Here is a 24,492-nt window from a genome sequence, read left to right as displayed (position 1 = left end):
GATAATGTGAGCACCATACAAGACACAAACTATCTTATTTATACAGATAAAAAGGGGGGAGCACTTAGCAAGATAACAAAGGAAGCAGAATCTGATAACTTTACCTGGGCTAGCCATGCATATCTTATTTCCTTACTATCTATTACCGATCTTCTGTTAATGTTTCGCCATTAGCACCCTTGTTTATGCCTAATGTTTCTTTTCCTGGCACCTGTATTTCAACATTTCTTATTTCTGCTTAAAGGTACATACAACATTTCTTTAATCCATTCTTATTTTTACAATATAATTCATTCTACTTTCACACATAGAGCCAGCTACACCAGCTAAATACCACTCTCTCCCCTTCAAGGGAGAGAGCAGTATGGGGAGGGAGAGACCGGTGTGTTCCAGCACTTCCCAGCTGGTGTAACAGCCCCTAGGGTGCCGTTTACAAACTGGGAAAACTCAGAGCAGCCCAGAGGCTGCTCTAAATTGTACTGGGGGGAGCAAACTGGCTCCTTTGCTGTCTCAGTGCAGAGAAGGTGGAAAAGTGGCCAAAAGCCATCTGGTGCCCCACTCCTCCCACGCCAACTGTGCTCTGTCTCTTCAACCAGCTGCTCCACTCTGGCTCCATATCCAACAGTGAAGGACAGGCACAGGAACTGGGAAGTTTCTCCTCAGAATCAGCAGTGAAACAGTCAACAGCATTACCTTGTGCAGTGTTATTGTTAGGCTCCAGTGTCAACAACCTACTGGAGATGAATGAGGCATTTCCCATCCTCACAGGCTCAGATGTAAGATGAGTGTTACATGAGTATATGTCCAGTTCCAGGCTGGGAGTAACCACAGGGGTTAGAAAATTGGTTTGTTTATGTAAAAACTCAAATCTGGGAGCATGTTTCTTACTTGCCCTTGCCCTCACCCTAGCATTATTCCCAGCCCACTCTTTCCATTGGCCTCACACACATCTATAAACACAGACTCCAGTCTACTCATATGTGTTTGCTGCAGGACATTAGTATCTTCCGCCTCCAGATTGCACTTTGAATGCATTGACAGGCTCTAGATGAAGGAGAAGTCCCTCCCTCTCCCTTTGTTTAGATCGGGGTAGGCACATGAGCTGATTTTCAGTGGCACTCACACTGCTGGGTCCTGGCCACTGGTCCAGGCAGCTCTGCATTTTAATTTAATTTTAAATGAAGCTTCTTAAACATAGAACAATAGTTTAGTTATATATTATAGACTTATAGAAAGAGACCTTCTAAAAACGTTAAAATGTATTACTGGCACGCAAAACCTTAAATTAGAGTGAATAAATGAAGACTCGGCATAGCACTGCTGAAAGATTGCCAACCCCTGGGTTAGATGCTACCTAACAAATGCTGACAGGTCAAACGCAGGAGAATGCCACGCCATCTGCTTCAATGGAAGGTGTCATGTAATCAGTGCCTTTAATCCATTGACCGTTGTCTAACCGCCAAGAAAGGACTCGCTTTTCTGTATCAGCCGTAGGGGTGTGAACATTCCTCTGCTTAAATGTCTCTGGTATCTAGTGAGTATTTCCTGACCATCACAGCCCAAATGGGCGTGGCTGCAGCATGAATTCTTGTACACCTTACACGAGGCCAGGCACTCTAGCAATGCCTCTACAGCCCCCCCCACCCCCCCCAGTGTCACGCTCTGTCCCCCTTAAAGGCGGATGAGCCTGCTATACCCCGGCTAACAGAGCTAGAGCTCTTTGCTCAGGCAGTTGATGCTCATGTGCTAAAATCTAAAGGTCCCAGGTTCAGTGCTGGGTGCTGCATTACACCTGTACTCAGTCACCCAGCGACTGCTCCTTCCCAATACCTTGTGTGCCCCCAAAAGCAGGAGGGGAGCAGGCAAAGCCAAGCCCTGCTCCCCTCTGCAGCCCACAGGCCTGAGTGGGACGATCCAGTAACACCAGCCAGAGGGCTGGTGCAACGTGAGTTCAGCGTGGGATTTTACCACGGAAACACCAGTCTCTCCTTCAAGTGCTGTCTGCGTGACTATCAACTTCCCCTGGAGAAATAGGGGGTGGCCTGGTTCTGGAAGGCAGATAGCAGCTCAAGGGGGTGGAGACACAGCTGGCAGAGGGAAGCAGAGGAGTGGGGAGCCCAAACTTCCAAGCGGCATGTAGAATGGATGGATGGATGTAGCCAGGGGTCATCCACCCCAGGGTTGAGCATGTATGATGTGAGGAGCAGACAGAGAGCAGTGGATCAATGGAATGGGGTCGATGACTCATAATGTTTGTGACTACGAACCATAATTATTGCAGTTGTTTTGCTGCAAGTTCTCCGCTGACCTGACTCCAGCTGCCGTGGCCACCTGTTCACACACAGCTGCCTGGCTCTTGCTGCAGTTAGCAATGTGTGTAGCTTCCCCTGCTTTTGGCTTCCCAGCTGCTCCCAGTTTGCTGCTGCTTCCCCCAGGGCGCGGTTACTTCCTGGGCCAGGGTCTTTCATAGAGTTTCTTCCCCCTGGCCAGGGAAGTATGTCCACACTGGGGATCAGAACATGGTGGGCAGGGGGTGATGGGAATGGTAGCTTCTTGCCTAGCGGCTTCATCACAAAACACAACCATGCAAAACCTCACTCCGTGTACGCACTCTGTTTCTAAAGAACATAACGAGATTGAGGCTCTGTTAACAGGAAGTCCCACCTATAGCTGGTCAAACGCCTCTATGACAGGAGATCAGTCTGCCTGGAGTACAAAGTGACCAGGGTGCCCCCAAGTCAGGTATTACAAAAATGTGTAATTTCTTCCTGAGGCGACATGTATTGATTTGGATTTTCACTGCTTTACAATGAGAGGCCCACCTGATGTTCTGGCACACTTGATGATCTTTTAAAAATACGCTAATAAACAATAAACACCTAATCAAATCAGATAACCCAATGACAGCATAAATATAACAAAATCCCCATTTGAGCTGACTAATTGTACTTCCCTCCTTCCGTGGCTCTATTGAGAGACTGTAAATTTAATCCCTATCTGGCAAGGTTTTGCCTGAGGCAGATTTTCCTGTTTTCATTGGTGATGATTGTCTTTCCTCTTACTCTCTTCAACCCAGAGGACACCTCACATTGCACTTTCACATACACCCACACACTCTTTGTCTCCTTTTAGCTGTTGCTGGGCTCAGTTTGATTGCTGAAAACGAAGATGCCCTCCTGAGACACTTATTTCACGGGTACCAGAAATGGGTCCGACCTGTTGAAAACTCCAACGATACAATAAAAGTCCTTTTTGGCTTAAAGATATCTCAGCTTGTGGATGTGGTAAGTAAGCTGTAGGACCTTTAACAAAGAGAAAACCTACACCAGCAAACTCACGTTGTGGTAAACCATCTTTTCATGTTTGTGTCATTTTTCATGGCAAATTTTAGGGGACTAGGATCTGAAAGAGCTTAGTTCATTAACCTTTCACCTTAGATACGGGATGCATAATGGAGTTGTCAGACAGTTGCATGTTAACTGTTGGATAGAGATGTCACAACTAACCCCTTGGGATCCCAATCTACCCAATTTCTGCTCCTAGGATGTTATTGCATCTTGCTACTCTGTAACAAGCATGAAGACCCTCCTCCAATATTGTCTTATTGTTTCTCTGTACTCCCCCTTTGGTCTGTCTGTATCTATCTGCTGTCTCTTGTCTTGTGCACAGATTGTAAACTCCTTGGGGCAAGGGAACATTTTTTTATTCTGTGCTTGTATATCACTTAGTATAATGGGGCTCTGGTCCGTGACTGGGGCTCTTAGAAACGATGGGTTGTACAAATACTAAGGTGTGCTAGGCACTTCACAAGCAGAGAGTAATAGATAGTCCCTGCTCTAATGAGTTTACCATCTAATAGAAAGACAGCCCAAGGGGAGGATAATGTAACAGAGCTTACAAATAGGGTTGCTCTTCATGTTATAAGTGAATCTTAGAGCTGCTTGACATTTTGTGAATTTAAATGAAATTTCTAATATCAAAATTTTGAAATTAAAAGGAAATTAGGAAAAATTTCATCAAACTTTTCCCGATTTCCTCCTGCCCGTTTTCCAACTCTTCTAGGCCCAGTCTCTTATACTAGAACCTAAAACAAAGGTAGTTCAGACAGTAGCTATTTTTTTCCCTCTCCTTCTATTTCAAAGTAAGCAGCACAGTCCGCAAAATCCTTTGCTTTCTAAAGCTGGTTTTCATGCACATTTTGCTTTAATTTCTGTAGAAGAAAATCTTTTCCCAGAGTTGCATTCATGTGTTACTAGGAGCTTCCAGGCAGTGCTTCCATTGACTTTAGTGGGAGTTGTGTGGGCTAACAGGCTGCAGGACTGGGCGTTAAGCAGGGGTGAAAGTAGAAATAGGGACTTACCGGTACAGGGCTGGATTGGCCCTGGAAGGGGTGGGGCCTCGGGTAGAAGGGGTGGGTATGGGGGGGTCAGAGCCAGCCCCAGCCCGTCCTATACCTGTAAGTCCCTCCCCTCCCCTGCTGGGGTAGCCGCCGGAGCCTGTCAGAGCCCTGGGGTAGCAGTGGCAGTCGGGGGCTCTGGCAGCCATTTAAAGGGATTATTTGAAGGGCTGGGGCTCCCGCTGCCTCTACTGCCCTGGGCCCTTTAAATAGCCCCCGGAGCCCCACCTCTACTCCAGGGCTCTGGAGCCTATTTAAAAGGCCCAGGACTCCCGTGCTTCTACCGCACCAGTCCATTAAATAGCCCCCAGAGCCCTGGGGTAGCAGCGGTGGGACTCCGGCAGCTATTTAAAGGGCCCAGGGCAGTAGAGGCAGTGGGAGCTCCGGCCCTTTAAATAATCCCCGGAGCCCCACTGCTACCCTAGGGCTCCAGCAGCAAGGCTCTGGTGGCAATTTAAAGGGCCTGGGGCTCCAGCCGCTGCTGGGAGCCCCAGGCCCTTTAAACTGCTGCCTGGGGAAGCCGGGCTGCCCTGGTATGGCGCACTGGCTCTTGCCAGCATGCCGTACCAGGGCGTACCGGCTTTCTTTCACCTCTGGCGTTACGTGCTTGGGCTGCAATCCCATTGAAATTCAGTGAGTTGGGCAGCTGACTCCTTTGAGCCTTTTTGAAAACCCCAGCTGAGGTTTTTACAAGCACTCAGAATCCAGGGGCTCCTGATGTGAGCTGCGTGCTGAGCTCTTTGGAAAATCTGACCCTAATGCTGTATGCCAATCCTCAGATTTCTAAAGGAACTGAAAGCCATTCAGTCAGACATCTGTATGGGAATCACTTATTTGGATATTTTTAATTTCAATTCTCTTGTCTCCCTAGGATGAAAAGAATCAACTGATGACAACAAATGTGTGGCTGAAACAGGTAAAACAGACCATTACATTACATGTTGAGTTGTTTGGTGGCAGGAGAGAATACCAGGCAAGCAGACCTTACTCTTCCCTCTCTGTGGTTGGAGTCACCATTTGATCAGGAGAGTAATGGGGTTTTTACCCTCCAGGACTTAATAAGGCCAATGTGGCCCTTCATGAAGATTTTGTTTCCCTGCTCTGATACTCACATCACCTCAGGTAGTAGCCAAAGGGGCTTCTGAGGAATGGAGATTCTGGGCCTACCTATTTTCCAGCATTTGACTACAAGCCAGCAAACACAATCACATGATCTTCCTTTTCTGTTCTGCGCTTATGCCAGCTGTCTGTTAGAACAACCTCTTACTCCACTGCAGAGAACTAAGCCAGGCCTCAGGATTTGGTGTGCAGTGCAGCAGCCCTGAGGGAATATTATGTCTCGCTCTTAGAGGGCATTAGAGTGATTGGCACTATCCTCTAGCCATGGGATCCCTTTCTCAGCAAGATCAAACAAAGGAGCAAAAAACAAACAGTTGACAAATTTCCAAAGTAATTACAATGCCTGAGATTTAAATTTGTCATCCTTTTGTAATGTGCTTGTCCTGAGGGGACATTGTTCACTGGAATGACCTATCATATACAAAGTGACCCAAAGAGCTATACGTTTAACGATTATTCACCCACCTTCTCCCTAGCTCCCAAAGAACTTAATGTTTTGTTTAGTCAGTTTTATTGACTCATAGACAACATGACAATTATAACGAGTATCCAATCCATTAAAGCATCCTGCAAACATAAGTAGCACCTGGCTCCAGTGAGAGTTAAAGCAGCTGTATGGTTACTGCAGCAAAGAGTCCTGTGGCACCTATTAGACTAACGGACGTACTGGAGCATGAGCTTTCGTGGGTGAATACCCACTTCATCGGATGCACGAAAGCTCATGCTCCAATTCATCTGTTAGTCTGTAACGTGCCACAGGACTCTTTGCTGCTTTTACAGATCCAGACTAACACGGCTACCCCTCTGATACTTGTATGGCTACTGTAATTTAACCAACTGGCATAGAGTTTCAGATAGAAACTTTATAACTTTCAGTTGTTTGATTTGCTGGTTCAGGACTATTTAATGGCTGAAGAATTTCTAAGTACTAATGTTGACACTGAAAACAATAAAGATCAAGTAACAATCTTCAGATAGGATGAGTGGGGGCAAATAACCTAATTAGTTTTAAGACAGAGCTTGATAAATTTATGAACAGGGTTATATGATAGGGTTGCCTGCAATAGCATTGGTCTAGACTTGATGACCCAGGAAGTCCCGTCCTGGCCTATGTCCTATGTTCTTAAGTGAACAGAAAATAAGTGGGAAACAGAGTCCAGTTTTCACACATGGATACTTTGGGCATCTCATTCCAACAGTTGGATGCTCAGACTGGCACATAGGTGCACAAACTAGACATTTAGATGCCTAGTCTGATGTGAGGATCCAATGTTGGGATTTGGATATCCCATCAAGGTTTGAAAGATTGAGATCCACATGTCATATGATTTGGTGCTGATCCTATTATTTTTTAAAAGGGCAAAATTAGATCCCAACTGTAACCCTTTTGCCCATCAGGGTTGGCAGCAACAAGGGCTGGGTTCAGTATCTAGGGGTTCCTTTTCAATAACACAGTGCAAAACTCGGCTCAAGCCCCCACCCAGTGACCTGGGACAATTACATACCGTACTCTAAGAGGAAATACTTCCCCTCTCGCAAGCAAGGAGTCTGAGTGTAGCAAAAGCCTTTTAATAAATAAATAAACAATGCAGCATTATGTTGGGGAAACACCACAAAGAGGATTCATAACACAAACCATGAGCAAAAGACCCACCCCAAGTAAGTTTGGCAATGTTCTTTTCCCCTCAGGGTCTTAAGTCCAGCAACCCAAAAGTCACCCCACCCACAGTTTCTGTCCTTGGTCAGTGCAGCCCCAGAGTTCAGAAGTTCATCTGCAGAGTTTACCTCCCAGCCTAAGTGGAAGGTGGGGGAGGTATGGGGGCACCTTACATACTCTGATCGGGTCAATGGCCAATTGTCACACCTCTATGTGGGGTTCTGCTACAATCTTCACCACCAGCCGTACCTCTCCACTAGCCATGCATCTCCTCCAGCCATCCTGCTGGCAACACCTCTAGACCAGCCACCCAACTGCCTCCCAATTTAACACAGATCTTAGTGATCTCAGCTGTTAGTAGGGAAACCTTAGGGCTGGTACACTTGGATAGTCCTCTTCTAATAGAACCATTAGCCCAAAGTAGGTCTAATGCTTAAATCTAGATATTAGTGATTTTAGCTCTGCAGTATGTAACAAGGCTCCTCATAATCAAAATTAGCTGTTATAACATGGTACAAAACAGAACAACCTGGTACTTGTATGACTAGCAACCAGGAAACATGCTTAACTGCCTATCTCTAACCTCCCAGTACATTGGGCTTTGGAACCCGTATCCCTTGCCTAGCGAGTGCCACTTAGTTGAGGGTGAGTCCCTCAGTCATAAACGGCCAAGTACATTTCTACTGTCCTCAGTTCACAAAACCAGGATAACAACACTTTATTACTCCTGGCCCAATAACAAAGAGACTGAGGATTCCACAGCAGCCTAAGTGACCATTTGGGAAAGCAGTCCCATCATGCTAGGCAGGGTGGGTGTGCCCATGCAAACGAGATCATCCCCTGAAGTCCTTTCCCCACAGCTCACCACCAGATGTCAGGGGAGAACTCATTCTGATTCTGCTTACACAACATTTTAACAGGGAAACTGTTGTAAAATTAAGGTAAATTAAATGATCAATTGAGATGATGGAAAGTGAAAAAAAATCAGTCAGATCCTATACTACTGCAGTGACAGGGACTGCAGACATGTGGATAGGTAATTCTGGCCACATTAGACAGCAGGGCAAAGGGTTATTATAAAGGCACCACTTCTGGTCAGTTTTGGCTCTGCTTTGCTGAGCTAGTTCTTGGGTGTATCAGGGGAGTTGCTTAGAGTTCTTTTTGAAAATCCCAACATAAAAAGATATAGAGTCTGATGTGGTCTGTCTGGTTAAATGTTGCAAGGACATTCTGTGACTTTTAGTTGCCTGCCAGAAAGATATCAGATGTCAGAAGAACCAGGATTCAGGAAATGGGGTGAAAGCCAGGCACTTGGTGATAGAATTATAGAAATTAGAGCTGGAAAAGGCCAACAGATCATCTTGATTGTAACCTTCATTGATATCAGGCCTGGGCCCAGTGGGCAGTGACAATGGTATTTATAGCTATTGTGTGCTTGGGCTAACTTTTTGAGTGTGGGGGCTGCTCCACCTATAGCACACCAAAGGGTGCTGCCTCCAGAGAATCATAAATGCAATGTAACAAGCAAAATACAACCCCTAGAAGTAGGGGTCAGACACAGGCCTCTGACAGATCAATGGGAAGACAATGTATGTGGGGTCACAGAGAGGCTTTAAAATGACAGTGGCAAAGAGCAATGGGCCTCCGATATCACATTCATCCTAGGTGTTTGCAGCAGGTGCCAGGAGAGTCCATACCACTGAAAAATCCCTGGTGTTCATGTGAGCTGGTCATCATGCAAGTCCCCAGGCTATATGTATTAGCACTTGTAACGTGGCGCACAACTGTTTACATGGATAGCAGGAATTAAAGGCCAGGGGAGGCTGAGCCCTGCCCAGGCTCTACCCCCAAACCCCCTCCTGCTTCCTGGTGCAGGAGGGGCCCTGGGCAGCCAGAGGGAGAGTCGGGGCAGCTGCGCTGGGGGGAGGAGCTGGTTTGGATGTGGCAACAATCGCTGCAACTTTATATCCAGGAGCGAAACTTTCTGCATCCACGTGGGGGCAGAGGAACCGGGTTGGGGATGGCTGCGGGGAGCCAGGCTGGGAAAAGAAAATGGGGGGTGGGTGGGGGCAGAGCCAGCCTCAGGACCACTGGGGGGCAGACTCGAGATCACACTCAGGATCCACTGGTGCAACAAAGGTGCTGGCAGCACCCCGCTAGGCGCCAGCCGGGCTTTGTCTGGGGTCCTCCAGGGTGGAGAAGGGCAGGGTGGGCCTGGGGGGAAGGGAGGGTGTCTCGGTGACAGCACTGGGCTGGTGGGGGATGTCTGAGGCTATTTTGAGTTGGGGCTGGTGGCTGTTCTTTGGGAACATGTGGCTGATCTATTAGGGGATTATCACTGGTATTTGGAGATGGTTTGGGGGTGATGGGAGGATCTGAGATCGGGGCTGTGATTGGGGGGTGGGGATATGTTGCTGTTGGGGCTGTTGTACAGGAAACAGTGATGGAGTCTCACCAGAGGATATATTTGTGTTCACTAATAATAATCCTGGTGGATGCTCCATCTCCGACAATTTAAAATCAAGATCTAAAAGCTCTGCTGTGGGAATTATTTTAAGCAATTCTGTGTGGCCTGTGTTATGCAGGAGGTCAGACTCACGATCGCAATGTTCCCTTCTGGCCCTGGAATCTATGAATAAGAATGTAGGGCTCCAAAAAGAGCTTCAGCTGGTGCATGAGTAACATATCAAAGAGGGACATACACGCCTTGCGGGATTATCATGAGAATTTTCATACATCCATAGCTGTGGGTTTATAAAGCCCAGTAGCTAAATGTAATCATTATTTAGGTCACTGGTTAATGTTGGAACCTTCCCTCTCCCATACATTAGTACTCTGTTTGTTTCAGATAGACTTTTAGTTGGGATTTTCCTTCATGTTCTAGGTGTGAAATTGGCAGAGGGATGGGGATTATCTGGAACACAATATCACAATGAATTTGGCTCAGGGAGATTAAATGACTTGCCTAAGGAAACCCAATGAATCAGTGGCACAGACAGAGATAGAACCCAGTGTGCTGCTCTAACCTTTAGGCCACATTATATTAAGTGTTCTCTGAATTTAGGGAATAAAGAGCCATATTTTTAAAGGAGCCTCAGTTTGGCCTCCTTTTCAGATTGTTGCATATGCAAATGGTTATGTGTGCATAATTGTGTGCCACAAATGTAGAGTGTTGGGATTCTTTTAGCTGTAGGCTTTAGGAATGGGTCAGACAGCTTGACTGCCTTTCAGTGTATTTATTGTCCTGTCTTGGAAGTTCGTACTTATTTCTGGGAAGAGTTTTTACACAGAGATGAAGGATGGTCCTGGGGGTACAGCAGTAGGAGCTCTGTTTTCAATTCTCTGCCCTAGACTTCCTGTCTCCCGTGGCTGGAGTGTGCAGAGGGGGCAGTGTAGGGCTGTCTGTGGTGGCACAATGCAGTGCCCATGGCAGGGGAATTCTCTGGCTGCTTGTGGGCTGGTTCTGCTTTGGTGGGGGAGACAGAATGCCATCTTGGGTAAATCACTTAATCTCTCTGGGCCTCAATTTCCTATCTGTAAAATGGTGATACCAATCCGTCATTTGTTTGTCTTGTCTATTTAGATTGTAGTCTCTGCAGGGCAGAGAACTGTCTCCTGATCTCAGTTGGGACCCATAGGCAAGGCTGTCCTTAGGCATACGCAGCATATGCAGCTGTGTAGGGCACCATGAAATTTGGGGCACCAAATTGCCCCAAATTTCATAGTGCCGTAGGCAGCTGCATGTGCTGCATACGCAGCAGCACCAGCCCTGGTGACCAGCCCTATCCCTCGTCTGGCTGCCCCACGGGGTGTGGGGCCCTGAACAACTCCCTCTGCCCTGCCTCTTACCTTTCCCCCTGCTCCACCCCTGGCCCACCCCCATTTCATCTCTTTCCCCAGCGACCCCGCACTCACTGGCAGCGGCAGGCAGTGGAGCAACATGGCCCCAGCCTGCTCTACTCCTCCAGCTCCCAGCCATGACACTCCGCTTCCCGTTGCCAGTGAGTGCGGGGAGGGGGAGAAGGGCTGGCGGCCATAGGAGTGGGGGCTGGGGGGTGTGGCCTCAGGCAGAAGGAGCAGGGCAGGCTGGGGGCTAGCCTCCCCAAGCCCGCATTTCACCCGCCACCCATGACTGTTCACCTTGTAGACACAAAATAGCACCTTAGTACAGGGAGATACTGCAGGAGGGGGACTGTGACATCACAGACTACACTTGTGCTCAAGCCCGTTTTACTACAGGGACTGGCCTAGGTTTCCTCAGGGACTGTTGGGGAGCAAGTTACGTCATCTGGATTCTCATGTTACATTGGCACAGGTCCCAACCTACTGGTGTGAATTAGAGCAGGCTAGGGGCTGCTCTAATTTATGCCAGCTGGAAGTGTTCTTTGTAGGACTAAATGTCAGTTGAGGATTGGCATCATGCAGGCACATGCTATCCTGTCTCCTGCCCAGCATAAAAGGTGGCAAACAAGAGTTGCAGGAGCACAGAAGAGCATAAACTGGGACTAAGATCACAATTCCCTGCTTGCCCCTTGCTCTGGGGAGACGTGAGTTATATCACTTCGTTTAGTGGAGCAGCTCACTCATCCCGTGCACCCGGCCAGCTTCTCTGGCCAACCAGTAGGAAAATAGAGCCAGGTCTCCTCTCATGTCCTGCCCCTTTCCATTCTCTTCCCTGCCCACTTGCTCATAGGGAGGAGTACTGGGTGAGCAGCCCCTTCTGTCCCCTCCCACCAGATCCCCAAGGGAAATGGTGGATACTCCATCACTTGGAATCTTTGCATCAAGATTGTATGTCCTTCCAAAATAAAGCACTAGGTCATTGGGCTTGCTGCAAGAACCATTGGGCAGGTTTTTTGGCTTGTGCTATGCAGGAGGTCAGACTAGATGGTCATCATGGTCCCTTCTGGCCTTAAAACCAGTGAATCGATGTGTTTGTATGATGCCTAATGCAGCGAGACAGGCTCCAGCGCAGGGCCCTTTGGTGCTACCGTTACACCATAATACAAATTTTTATTAATAGTAATGATGGGCAGCAAAGTATGGACATGGATTGGCCATAGAATATGGATGCAAGCAAAGCAAAGGCCAGTGTAATCTGGGATGCATCCAAAGGCATCACATCCCGGAGCAGGGAGGTAACAATCTCCCTCTATTACTCTGATAGATCCACATTTGTAACGCTGCAGCTGTGGGTCTTTATTAGCCCCAAGATAGTGACAAACTGGAGGGAGTTCAGAGAAGAACAAGAAAAAGAATCTGAGTCCTGGAGGGACTAATATATGAGGCGTGCTTAGAAGGGGTAAATATGTGCAGTTTGGCTAAGTCATAATGGAAGGAGGACATAACAGACAACAAATCTCTGATGTGTGTAACCAGCAAGGAGAAGTGCAACACCCAGGGCCGTAACTAGAAGTAATGAGATGAAACTAAGATCTGGAGCACTGAGGCTGAATAGCAAGAAGAGCTATCTGTCAGTGTTAGGCTGTACATAATTCTCCCCAGTCTTAAGTGGTAGATACTCAGTCTAGGTGGATTTGGCAGAACATCAGGCAATGCCTGTCCAGCCACAGGGAGCAGCTATCAGAGGTGAGAAAGACAAGGACCAGAGTGAGCTGATATCACTGTAGTGGCTAAGATACAGGAGTAAAAATCAGAAAACCTGGGTTCTAGTCCTGGCTCTTCTACAGACCTGTGGTGAGACCTTGGCAAATCTGTGCTTCCCTTGTCTGCTTAGGCTGTGAGCTTTTTGGTCTAGAGACTCTCTCTCACTGTGTGTCTATACAGCACCTAGCATCATGCATTGGAGCATCTAGGTACTATAAATGATCTTTCTAATTACAGTGCATGAGAATGAATACAGCCTTAACAAGAAAGCAATAGGAAATGAAGTCAGTGTATTTGCATGACCATTGCCCCTTTTAATGTGATGGCTAATTCTTCTTTGTATCAGAAAAACGATCCTGAAGGTATTAAAGTGCGCAGTTTTATTTAAAGCATTATGTTAGGTGTCCTCACTTCAGTGACCAGCATCGATACTCCCAGTAATGCAGAGGCTGCCGACTGTTACTGCTGCGGGTACCAGGTAGCCCATTCCTACTGAAGTGCTGCCGCTGTATTATGGCATGGAAAAATTCACTCAAACATCTTGGAAGCATTTCCCACGGGAATCCTCCTCTTATGCCTCCCCATTCCACCCCCAGCAAAATAAAATAAAGGGCAAATGGGCAGCACAACATCCCCCTATCTACAATCCTAGTCGGTTATTGTTAGTGTTGTCCCTTGGCCCTGAGTGGTTAGCCAAAATTCAGAGCCTTGCAGGGTTGTTTTCATTAGGAGGCAAAATTGGTTACACGATTTATGTATATTCTTGGTGTAATCTTGTTTATTCACAAAGAGTGTCCACAAAGTCCCATTTCCCCGAACACAGTAGAAGCAAGCGGTAGGTAGGTTCCTTGCTCAGAAATCCCCCAGGCTGACACTCCAGGGAGCCCTGTGCTCTGCTTCTGCTTCCTCTCAGGGTCACAGTCACGACTCCTGCTGGCTTTCTCCTGCCAGCACACACAGCCTAGTCCCTGTGCTGGCAACCCGGGAATGCCTTGTTAATCTACCTGGGTTAGCTCTACCTTGCCACAAGCCCTATTGCTTTAGGCAGAAGCCCTAAGTCTGCAGCTGCATGATTGTGCCTTCTGTTGATCCTGAAGGAGGGTGCTTGGCATCCACTGGCTTTAACAAGGTCAGCGATTGTCTTAGATCCTAGACCCACCTGAGGCAGCCATTAGCCCCTTTCAGCTGTCATTAGTAGTTACAATTTGTATTGCGGTAGCACCCACAGATCCCAGTCGCGGACCAGCACTCCATTGTGCTAGGTGTGGTAGAGGTACAGAAAAAGAGACCATCGCTGCCCTGATGATCTTATCATCTAAGTGTAAGACCAGGGTTACAGCACAGACCCATATCAGGATAATGACAATGCTTAGGGGTGTGAAAATTACACTCCCCCGAGTGGTGTAATTATGCTGAACTAACCCCCCATGCGCACAGCACTAGCTCGACAGCAGAGCTTCTCCTGTCAACAGAGCGACCGCCTCTCTGGGAAGTGGATTAATGATGCCGATGAGACGCTCTCCGTTGGCATAGGAGAGCTTTCACTTAGGCGCTACAGCGGCCCAGCCCTGTGTTTGAAGTGTGCACCTGCCCTAAGACAAGAGACCACAGGTGCAGACAGACAAATAGAGAGGGGAGCACAAAGACAGCAGTAGAAAGTATCTAGTTGTCCTTGTAACCCCGCAGGGGCTCTGTGTGCGTATAACTCAGGGAGGGGCACTGTCCCGGGGAGGAAGCGGGGCCAAGAGGCGAGAGAGGTGCCCAGATGGCTGCCAGCACTCCTGCTCAGAGGAGGGGCACTGTCTGAGAGAAGAGGGCTGGGCTACAGTCATATGATAGACAGGGGACTGCCTGGCCAATAGGAAGTGAAATGCCTGCCCCAGGGAGCATTCGAGAGGGGAGAAGCCATTTTGGGGGTAGTGGGGGCTGGTATGTCCCAGGCCTGCATGCAGGGTCCCCCTGAGAACTGGCCTGTGGGGATCTGGATGCAACATCCCTCAGCTTGACCCTTTCCCTCTTCAAGGTCATTCCCAGTTTGTAGAGTTTTGTTGGGGAACCTCCCTCCACCCCCAGCTGAGTTCGCCCTCCAGCTCCCCAGGTAAAATCAGCCACCACTTGGCCAGCTCTGCTCTGGCTGCTAGGCCAGGGCTGCCCCCTGCTAGGAGTGTGTCTGAGCGCTGGGGAAGGAGACAACAGTTGGGGAGAGTCATTGTAACCTGCACCTTGAGCCTTGCACCCCTTGCTGGTGAGGGAATCCCAGCCTGTGGAAGAAGGAAGGGTGACACGGTAGGCACTGAAATAAGTTTTAACATAATTTTAATTTTTGTTCCTTTCTGAGATCCTCTTAGCATTAGAGTCATCCCAGGAAGTTGTTGTTGTTGTTTGTGTTACTGTAGTGCCTCTGAGCCCCACTCATGGATCTGTTGCACTAGGCTCTTTACAGACCCAGAGCAAACATTCAGTCCCAGCCCCAAGGAATTTACAGTCTATAAGACAAGAGACAACAGATGGATGCAGACAGACTGGGGAGTACAAGGTGGTATCAGCACCCTAACCGCTTAACCACTGTCAAGTTTTCTGTAGACAACACAGCAAAGCAGAGTTTGAAATAGGGGTTTGAAGGAGGCTGATAAGTTAGTTTTGGGGATGCTTCTCCCTGATGTGAGGGGCAGCATGGGAGAAAGCACGCAGAGGCTTGTTTGAAAATTTAACAAGTGAGCGACGGAGGCTGGCATCCCAAGACGATTGGCGATGGGAGTTGAGATCTTGATGGTGAACAGAGATGATAGCTAGGGTGGAGATTTACTGTGAAGGGCCTTGAGAGCAAAGACAAGCAGCTTATATTTGTGCAGGAGAGAAGAGCAAGCCAGTGGAAGGATGCAACTGTAAGCGGGGGAACTTTCCTGGCTTATACAATACCCTGGTGAAATGGGCTAGCGAAAGGATCTGAGTCCTCGCTCCCACTTCCTTTACCGAAAGGCCTCGAGTTCTCCCCTTCCACTCTCCTGTGTGACAGAGTCCTTGTAACCCCAATAAGACTGGGCCCAGGATTCCTGTGGGGCTCGACCCCCAGCCTTGTCTGGTCACTTAGGGCAGGGGCTAGGTTATTCCCGCTCTGGGGTGCTCTCTCTGCACTGGATACTTCCCTGACCCACTGATCATAACATACAGTTCAAGCAAATACAATTTATTAAACAACAATCAATAAAAAAAAATAAGGAAAAAATGGGAGAAGTTAAAGGAAAAAACCCGTCACCCCGCTCTGTGGTGTGAGGACGTCACAGCCAGCGTCTCTGGAATGTCAGGGAAGTTCATTCTGTTCCCCACATGTCCCAGGTCCCTGCCTATGCTGCAGGGATGCTGGGGTTGGATGCTTGCTGTGGTGGTGGCCAAACATCCTCAGGCTCTAGGTGGCAGGGCGCTTCTTACCAGCGTTGCCCCCGCCCTGTCAGGGTTACAGTTCCCCTCCAAGTCTGACCTGCAAGGCCTCTTGGCTGGGGGCATTTCCCTATGCTGGGCCCGCTGCCCAGGGCCCCCTCGCACTTCCCAGCTGCTCATCGCACCCGGCTCCGGACTGCTTCAGCTCCAGCCCCAGCGCTGCTGCTGCTCTGCCTCCAGCTCCCTGGGCTGCTTCTCTGACCCTTCTGGCTCTGGTTGCTGCAGCTCTTCTCCCAGCACAGGTCTGCTCTCTGGGCTTCTTCTGTGACTCTGCTCCCAGCACTGACCTGCTCCCTGGGCTGGTCTCTGATTCTGTCTGGTTGGCATGGCTCTGCTCCCCAGCTCAGCTCGGGCCCCTGATCTCTCCTCAGCCCCACTCTGTTCCAGGCAATTTGGGACCCCCCTGACTCCCACATTAGCCTGTCTGTCCTGTCAATCAGGCTGACCTGGAGCATTGGCCTCTCCCCATTGTTCCCAGGGACTGTCAGTCTCAGGGTGCTGATTTCCCATCGACCCTTCCCCTTCCTTTTGGTACTGGGAGGTAGCCAAACAAAACACCCTCGCTGAGTTTTAGTAAGGGGCCAACAGTCCCTTACACAAAGAGAGGGGTGACATGGTCAAAGCCACAGGCTAGGAGAATGAGCTAGTAGCAGCAATCTGAACGGATAGCAGGGGGCATCATCACTAATGGCAGACATTGCAAACTCTGCATATCCACAGTATATGAGGTGCCAAAGAATGTTACATTCTGGGATATCCATAGCCAGTCAGCAAGTACCAGGCAGGATGTTTCTCGGAAAACCCAGGAGCTATTTAGGCCCTGTCTCCTGAGCTTTTACAGAAAGCTGCCGTTATTACTGATATTGATTTTAGTTTGCATGTTATCTCTTCTCTCTTTGCAATCTCACAGGGCAACCTAAAAACCTATAAATAATGAATACAGCAGCAAAAATTTATTTCACTGTGAGAATTGCTCATATCCCCAGCTCTTCAAACTGGGCATCATGTGATCCAAAGTTAACAAACCTAACCAGAAAAGCAAAGCAAGGAGGTGGAAAATCGTGCCAAAGCTCAGTGCTGAAAGAAAGGCCTGCACCTGACTTACTCCTAACACATGAACTCACCAGCATCCCCATCAGCCCCCTTGGTCATCTATCCTGTGCACTGAATGAGGCAGGGGTCTTGTGGATAGCACAGTATGTGATAATGTCATTGAAGACTTGATCATAACGTATGTAGGTTGCACAGGCAAGAGAATGAGGTTTGCACAAGCAGCCATAAATCAGGCATTTCCTAACTTTGGCTGCTTGGATAAAGAATGTTCTTTTAACATCATTCTTGTATGTAATTTCTTAGTTTTTTATTAAGGGCAAAGGTTTAAAAAACCCTTTTCTATTACATGCAAAACCCCAGCCCTCCATCATCTACTGGGTTTGAACCCTAAGACTTCAGCTTTGTAACACAGTCTGCTACCACTTGAGCTGCAAGACTAACTAGAGTACACAGCAGAAGGAGGAAGTATGGGCCATTGGCACCATGTGCTGGTCACAGGCAGTCTGATGCCACTCTCTCTCTTTCCCACCCAGGGAGGTGAGGGCTTCTGCCCTGTGTCGGCCTCCAAGGAGGGAGAGAGTTGTTTGAGGTTTGTACTAGGTCTGGGGATTTATGGGTGGAGCCCGGCTTTGCATTCTCTTGCCAGCTCTGGAAGCTGAGGGAGCTCCTGCCCCATACAGTCCCCTCACATGGGGGCTGGGATGCTGGGTCTCATATGCCAGGTTGGAGGGGGCAGGGAAGAGGCTCAGGGGATCAGCCTGGCTCTCTCCACCCTGGCAGCTGACTGGTGTTCTCCGTGCATGTTACTGCTGCTGTTTTGGTGGTGGTGTGAACCCACCCTGAGAATGTTCAGTGATTTTGTCAGGCGGCCAAAAACACAAGGGAGACAAGGAAAAAATGGTGATTGTTAACCCTTTATGTCTTGACCAAATCTGAACAGAATTTCACAGGATAAAGAAAAGCAACTTCTCTATCCTGAAGGGATTTCCCCTGCCTCTTGCAGAAAGTGGAGGCAAGAGAGCTTCTCAAAGAAAAGGTTACAAGAATCCTTTTATAATGGAAGGTGTTACAACCTAAATATAGGGGTCACTACCAACTTTAATAATAATAATAAATAATTAATAAATAAATTAATAACAACAACAGCTGTTATGATACATAGATTCCAATCAGGACTTGAGGTCCCATTGTGCTGGGGTTACATCTATGTATTAAGTATCAGAGGGGTAGCTGTGTTAGTCTGGATCTGTAAAAGCTACAAAGAGTCCTGTGGCACCTTATAGACTAACAGATGTATTGGAGCATGATTTTTTGTGGGTGAATCCGACGAAGTGGGTATTCACCCATGACAGCTCATGCTCCAATATGTCTGTTAGTCTATAAGGTGCCACAGGACTCTTTGCTGCATCTATGTATTACAATCCCTCTGAGATGGACCAATGACCCATCTGGCGGTGAGACCCTGTTGTGTCTGAATGGAAGGCGGACGTTGTTGGCTCGTTGCAGGAATGGACTGACCATAAGTTGTGCTGGAATCCTGAAGACTATGGTGGGATCACAGCGATCCGGGTTCCATCAGAGTCGCTGTGGCTGCCGGACATTGTTTTGTTTGAAAAGTGAGTATAAGGATCTTCAGGTTTTGAAGCAAGGCTCATTGCTCAGGATTTTAGATACTTGTTCAGGCTTATTCAGTGAATAACTAACATTGAGTTCCGGCCATGCTGGCCAGCACTGGGCTTAACCATGGATCTCGTTAGATAGCGGATATCCAGAAGTGTGTCTGAACTAGAATGCTGGCTGGCTTAGATTGCTCCATATAATGTCATATACTCTTCCTGGGGCTACAAGTTCGGACCACTCAGGAGCTGAAGCTGGTGCAGAGTGGAGCTGGACACTGGGAGCCCATTAGATCAGTGCTCTGTGATCTGCACTGGCTTCCAGTAAGGTTTGGGGTGGGATTCAAAAGTTGGTTTTAAGGAGTCCTGAATGGCTTGGGACAGGGTTGCCTGAGAGACCTCCTTACCGTGTGCTATACTGCCACTGTTGAGATTGGCGGAGGCGCTTTAGCTGGATGGAGCTTCCCCAAGGTTAGCAAGAGGGAGCTGCTGGCAGGGCGTTCTGTGTGAGGCGTCCTCCATTTCAGAACTTGCTCCCTACGCTGGTCTGTCAGAGCCCAGATTTGTTAACTTTCCAGGCAGGCAGCACAGCCCGTCTTTCCCTTCTCTTCCTTAAGGTTGGTGAACAGGGAGTGTGCTGAGATGGACTTGACTAGGAACACAGTCGTTTGTCTTTGTCTATGTCCGTATTACGCATTGGACAGGAGTGCCTAGAATTGTGTTTAACAAATTCAAAGAAATAAAAGAACGAAACTCTGGGGCAGTTTGGAGTCAGACCTGCACTTTGTAGTTCCAGCCTGGGCCTGATGTGTCATTGCTAATCCAATCACTCCTGACCCTGGGGAGCATTCAGATCCAGATCTGAACTCCAGGAGCTTGACATAGACGATTAGGGTTGGAAGAGACCTCAGGAGGTTCTAGTCCAACCGCGTGCTCAGAGCCAACATCAACTAAATCATTACTTGCATCTGTAGAGAACACAGTGCACAGCTGGTGCCGTCAGCCTGCTGCTAGGAGCGGAATCTGTAGCATCTATCCACTCTCCCAGTTGGCCTCATGTAGCAGAGGGGAGATAGGATAGATGATCCCTGTGGTACTCTACCAGGGAGGGGTTTGGAGAAAAGGAGCAATTGCCCATCCCCACTCTCTGGATCAGCTTCTGTGTGACCCTCCCCTTACTCCCACTTTGCCCATGTCTTGCCTTGCAAGTGCGCAGGAGTAAAACACCAGGCAGAATTTGATTCATGTTACTTAAAAGTGCTACAGAACTGCAAGGTGTTTCCCTGGTCTTCTAGCTGCCTTCCGTAGACAGACAGTAGAATTAAACAGTTTGCTTGGAGCATGTGTTTGTTCCTTCTCTGCATTCCAGCTACCATGTAACTCTGGAACTTGCACAGAGGAAATCTCCGTAGTAAGGAGTGGTTCTGAAGGAAGCAAAGTAAGTACACAAAGGAGACAGGTGCAGATGAGATTAGCACATTCTGTTATACTCACTGGGCCATCTCCAGCCTGCAGTAGAGCTGAGTAGTGCCTAGAGCACTAGCCTAGGCCCTGATCCAGCAAAGCACTTTTTAAACCTGGGCTCAACTTTTCTGTTAGCATTATTTATTGCACACAAAAGCGACATTAAAAAACACTAAGGCTGCAAAGTCAAGCCCTCCAATTAGAAATGGCCAGAATTAAGGTCATCCATGCCACCGTAACAGGGCCCTCTTGTGAGTCTGCTTTTTTGATAGTCATTAATTACACAATCACAAACTATTTTTTGCCACAGGACTCCTGCCTCCTTCAGTGACTTTGCAACTGTAACATTTTTTTAACATAGTGTTGTGTGTAATTTCCTGTTTTTAGAAAACAAATAAAAAAACCTAGAAAATCCATCATATGGAACCATATTGACACCCACAGGAACATCAGCAGGTTGAAATCTTTAGTTCCACTGCATGGGCCTCTGCCACTTGAGATAACAGATGAACTGATAGCAGTAGTAGGTTGTCATCCTCTGAGGAGCAGCCACTGGGGGAGAAAGGTGTGAGACACACATTGTGCCGGTGGTTTTCACAGCTGTTTGTTGACAGTTGAGGAATATTGAGACTCAGGAATAATGAGTTCCATTCAGGTTCTGGAGGAGAGTGTTCTCTAGTGTTCCCAAAACTGTCTGCTTCTGTCTCACCCAGCCACTTCCTATCCTGTCTCTCCCTCCCCACGCTCGCTCCTAGTCCCAGTTCTATTCTCTTCACCCAGCCAGTCCCAGTCTTCCCCTTGGGGTCCCTGTCCAAGTCCCAATCTTCCCCCTCCCTGACTCTGAATCCCAGTCTCTGACCAGGCACCTCCTCCTCGGATCTTTGCCTCATTCTCCTTCCCCGCAAGTCCCAGGGTGTCTCCCACCCCAGCCTCCTCATCCAATCTCAGTCTTCCCCTGCATTTCCAGCTCTTGTTCCTTCTGCATTCAACTCAGGCTGTTTCATCCTTCACTCTTCCTGGTCCAGCAGGGAGTGTGGGCATTGCGAGACAATCACCCTGTTCTCACTTCTGGTGCCTGGCACCACAATGGTCTGCATCACCCAGGAGCATTGACTTCAGGGAAAGTCCTGGTCAGCCCCTGCAGCCTTTGGCTGGAGCATGCTCAGTGCAGACAGAATCTTCAGAGAATTTCTCAGCCAAGCTCTAACAAGTCTGTACTGAGCATGTGCAAACTGATATTTTTCAAAGTCTCATAACCAAATTTGCAGGGTTTTTATAGCAGGAATAGCAAAGACACATCCCCTGATGCAAAGGTCATACCCCTACCAAATTTCAACTCCCTACTCCACAGCATGGAGATGCTAGATTCTCAACATGGGCAAAACAACCTATTTGTTCCTAATATAATTCTCAGGAATGGCTGAACCATGTCAGCTGAAATTTTCCCAGAAATGTCAGCTGGCCTGCAAAATTTCAGCCTGAATGGTCAAAGTTTGGCAAAGTTATATAGGCAACTGAAAACAGGGTCTTACAATGGGAAGTAGCAAGCAACCTTAATAATAGGAAGCCCTACCAACTCTGCCTACACTATTACCATAGAACTACCTGCCTGCCAACATTTCAAGAGGCTGAAATGGGATGAGTCCTGCCCCGGGAAGTGGGAGGCCTGGCGAGGGGAAGTAGGAGGGTGAGCCCATCTCACAACAGCATATCCTGTGGCTCCTGTTCCGTGGAGCTGATTGGCTTGGCTACTCACTCTGGGCATTGCAACCTGGTCCCTGGTGCACAAGGGCACAGCGCCACTCAGCTTTGGCCCAGACCTTGAACGAGGGGTGCAGCTGGGCCAAATTTGAGGGAGTGATGCTGTGATCCTGTGCACCAGGTTGCAATGTCCGGAGTGGGGAGCCAAGCACAGCCATCCTTGGGGGGACAGAAGCTGCCTCAACCGGTACATAGGGCTTTGGAGGGGTCAAAGTGGGACAGCATAGACAGGACAGTACTCAGTAGGGAGGTGATTTCACTGCTGCATGCAGCACTGATGAGACCAGTGTGAGAACACTGCATCCAGTTCTGGTGTCAATGGTTTTCAAAGGATATTGTAAAATGGGAGAGGGTGCAGAGAAGCCACAAAAATGATCTGAAGGCTGGAGAAAATGCCTAACAGATTTAAAGAACTCCATCTGTTTTGCTTATCAGAAAATAATATTGAGGACTTGATTACAGTATACACAGTACCTGCAAGGGGAGAAAATCCCAGGTACTCAAGGGCTCTTTAATCTAGAAGAGAGCGTCATAACAAGAACTAGTAGCTGAAAGCTGAAGCCAGACAAATTAGAAACAAGGCACAGGCTTTTTTTTACCAGAGACAGTAATTAACCATGGGAACCAACTACCAAGGGAAATGGTGGATTCTCCATCGCTTGATGTCATCTAATCAAGACTGGGTGCCTTTCTGGAAGATATGCCTTAGCCAAACACAAGTTACTGGGCTCAGTGTAGGTATAATGGGGTGAAATTTAATGGTCTGTGATATACAGGAGGTCAGATTAGGTGATCTGATTTTTCCTTCTGGCCTTAAACTCTATGAATCTGTGAAGGATCTCAAAGTCCCACCAAACCTGGGACTATTGGAATTACTGATTCCAACTAAGTTCAGAGCCCCATTATGCTAGGTATTGTGTGAACATAGTAAGAGACAGTCCTTGCCGTGAAAAGCTTGCAGTCTAAAGAGGCAAGACAGAAGCAGTGTTGAGGGGAAACATAGTTACAGACAGCTGACGCGGGTCACCAGAGCTGGCAGTAGAAGCTGTGTCTCCTGACTTCCAGTCCCATGCTTCATCCACTAGTTCATGCTGCCTCTCAGCATCAGGCATTTGAATAGTCCACTGACCACTGGGCCATAGTTCATGTGGGGGCATCACATGGAGAGAGACCTGGGGAGTCTAGAAGTTGAGATCTACTAAACAAGGAAAAGAGTAGCACTTTATAAAGCCCAGGGCCTCCATGACCCTCATCACCTGGGGCATTCCTCCCAAATTTCTAAAGCGGATGGGATTTTATGGAATTCTTTGCCCAATACTCCTACTGTGCCACTGCTCTCTCATTTCAAAGGAATAGAAAACAGAACTGGAATCAGAAAATCCAAATGACTGAGCGGGTCTGGTGAAAAACCAAAACTGATCCTATTTCTCCTCTCCCCAGTGCCGATGGACGTTTTGAAGGCTCTCTGATGACCAAAGTCATAGTGAAATACAATGGGCTTGTTACCTGGACTCCACCAGCCAGTTATAAGAGTTCCTGCACTATGGATGTGACGTTTTTCCCATTTGATAGACAGAATTGCTCCATGAAATTTGGATCCTGGACCTATGATGGCAACATGGTTGACTTGATTTTAGTGGATGAAAACGTAGACAGGAAAGACTTCTTTGATAATGGAGAGTGGGAGATCTTAAAGGCCAAAGGCATGAAAGGCAGCAGAAAGGATGGGTTGCATTCCTACCCATTCATTACTTACTCCTTCGTTTTAAGACGCCTCCCACTCTTTTACACTCTTTTCCTAATCGTCCCTTGCCTTGGATTATCTTTTCTAACTGTGCTGGTGTTCTATTTGCCTTCTGATGAAGGGGAAAAACTTTCATTATCTACATCTGTTTTAGTCTCCCTTACCGTTTTTCTTTTAGTAATTGAAGAAATAATACCATCTTCTTCCAAAGTCATTCCTCTGATTGGCGAGTATTTGTTGTTTATTATGATTTTTGTAACCCTCTCAATTATTGTTACTGTTTTCGTTATTAACGTGCACCATCGGTCCTCAGCAACCTACCATCCTATGGCTCCCTGGGTTAAAAGACTCTTCCTTCAAAAGCTTCCTAGGCTATTATGCCTGAAGGGCCATGCGGACCGCTATACCTTCTCAGAGGCTGCAGGAACTGTCCCAGTGTTAAAATCAAAGCTTTCAGGCAAAAAGAAACAGAAACAAGTAAATGATGGAGAAAAAATTTTGATTGCTTTTTTGGAAAAAGCTGCTGATTCTATTAGATACATCTCTGGCCATGTAAAAAAGGAGCATTTCATCAGACAGGTAATGTTAACACGTGAAGAGTACATGGTTGTTCTAATAGAGAAATAGAATGAAGATT

The 24,492-nt window shown here is 47.8% G+C and overlaps 1 protein-coding gene across 1 annotated transcript in view; it reads left to right on the top strand.

The window, feature by feature from the left end:
• The window catches only part of CHRNB3 (cholinergic receptor nicotinic beta 3 subunit), a 31,654-nt gene that overhangs the window by 1,996 nt on the left and 5,166 nt on the right, over positions 1-24,492 (top strand). The window contains exons 2-5 of the mRNA XM_032780284.2: positions 3,133-3,284; positions 5,268-5,312; positions 18,777-18,886; positions 23,552-24,434. Coding sequence (XP_032636175.1) covers positions 3,133-3,284; positions 5,268-5,312; positions 18,777-18,886; positions 23,552-24,434 — 1,190 coding nt within the window. The remainder of the gene's footprint in view (positions 1-3,132; positions 3,285-5,267; positions 5,313-18,776; positions 18,887-23,551; positions 24,435-24,492) is intronic.

Source organism: Chelonoidis abingdonii, chromosome 6 (genome assembly GCF_003597395.2).
Source record: "Chelonoidis abingdonii isolate Lonesome George chromosome 6, CheloAbing_2.0, whole genome shotgun sequence".
NCBI classification, from domain to species: domain Eukaryota; kingdom Metazoa; phylum Chordata; order Testudines; family Testudinidae; genus Chelonoidis; species Chelonoidis abingdonii.
The sequence above is the reverse complement of the archived record's forward strand: the minus strand, read 5'-3'. Positions and strand labels throughout refer to the sequence as shown.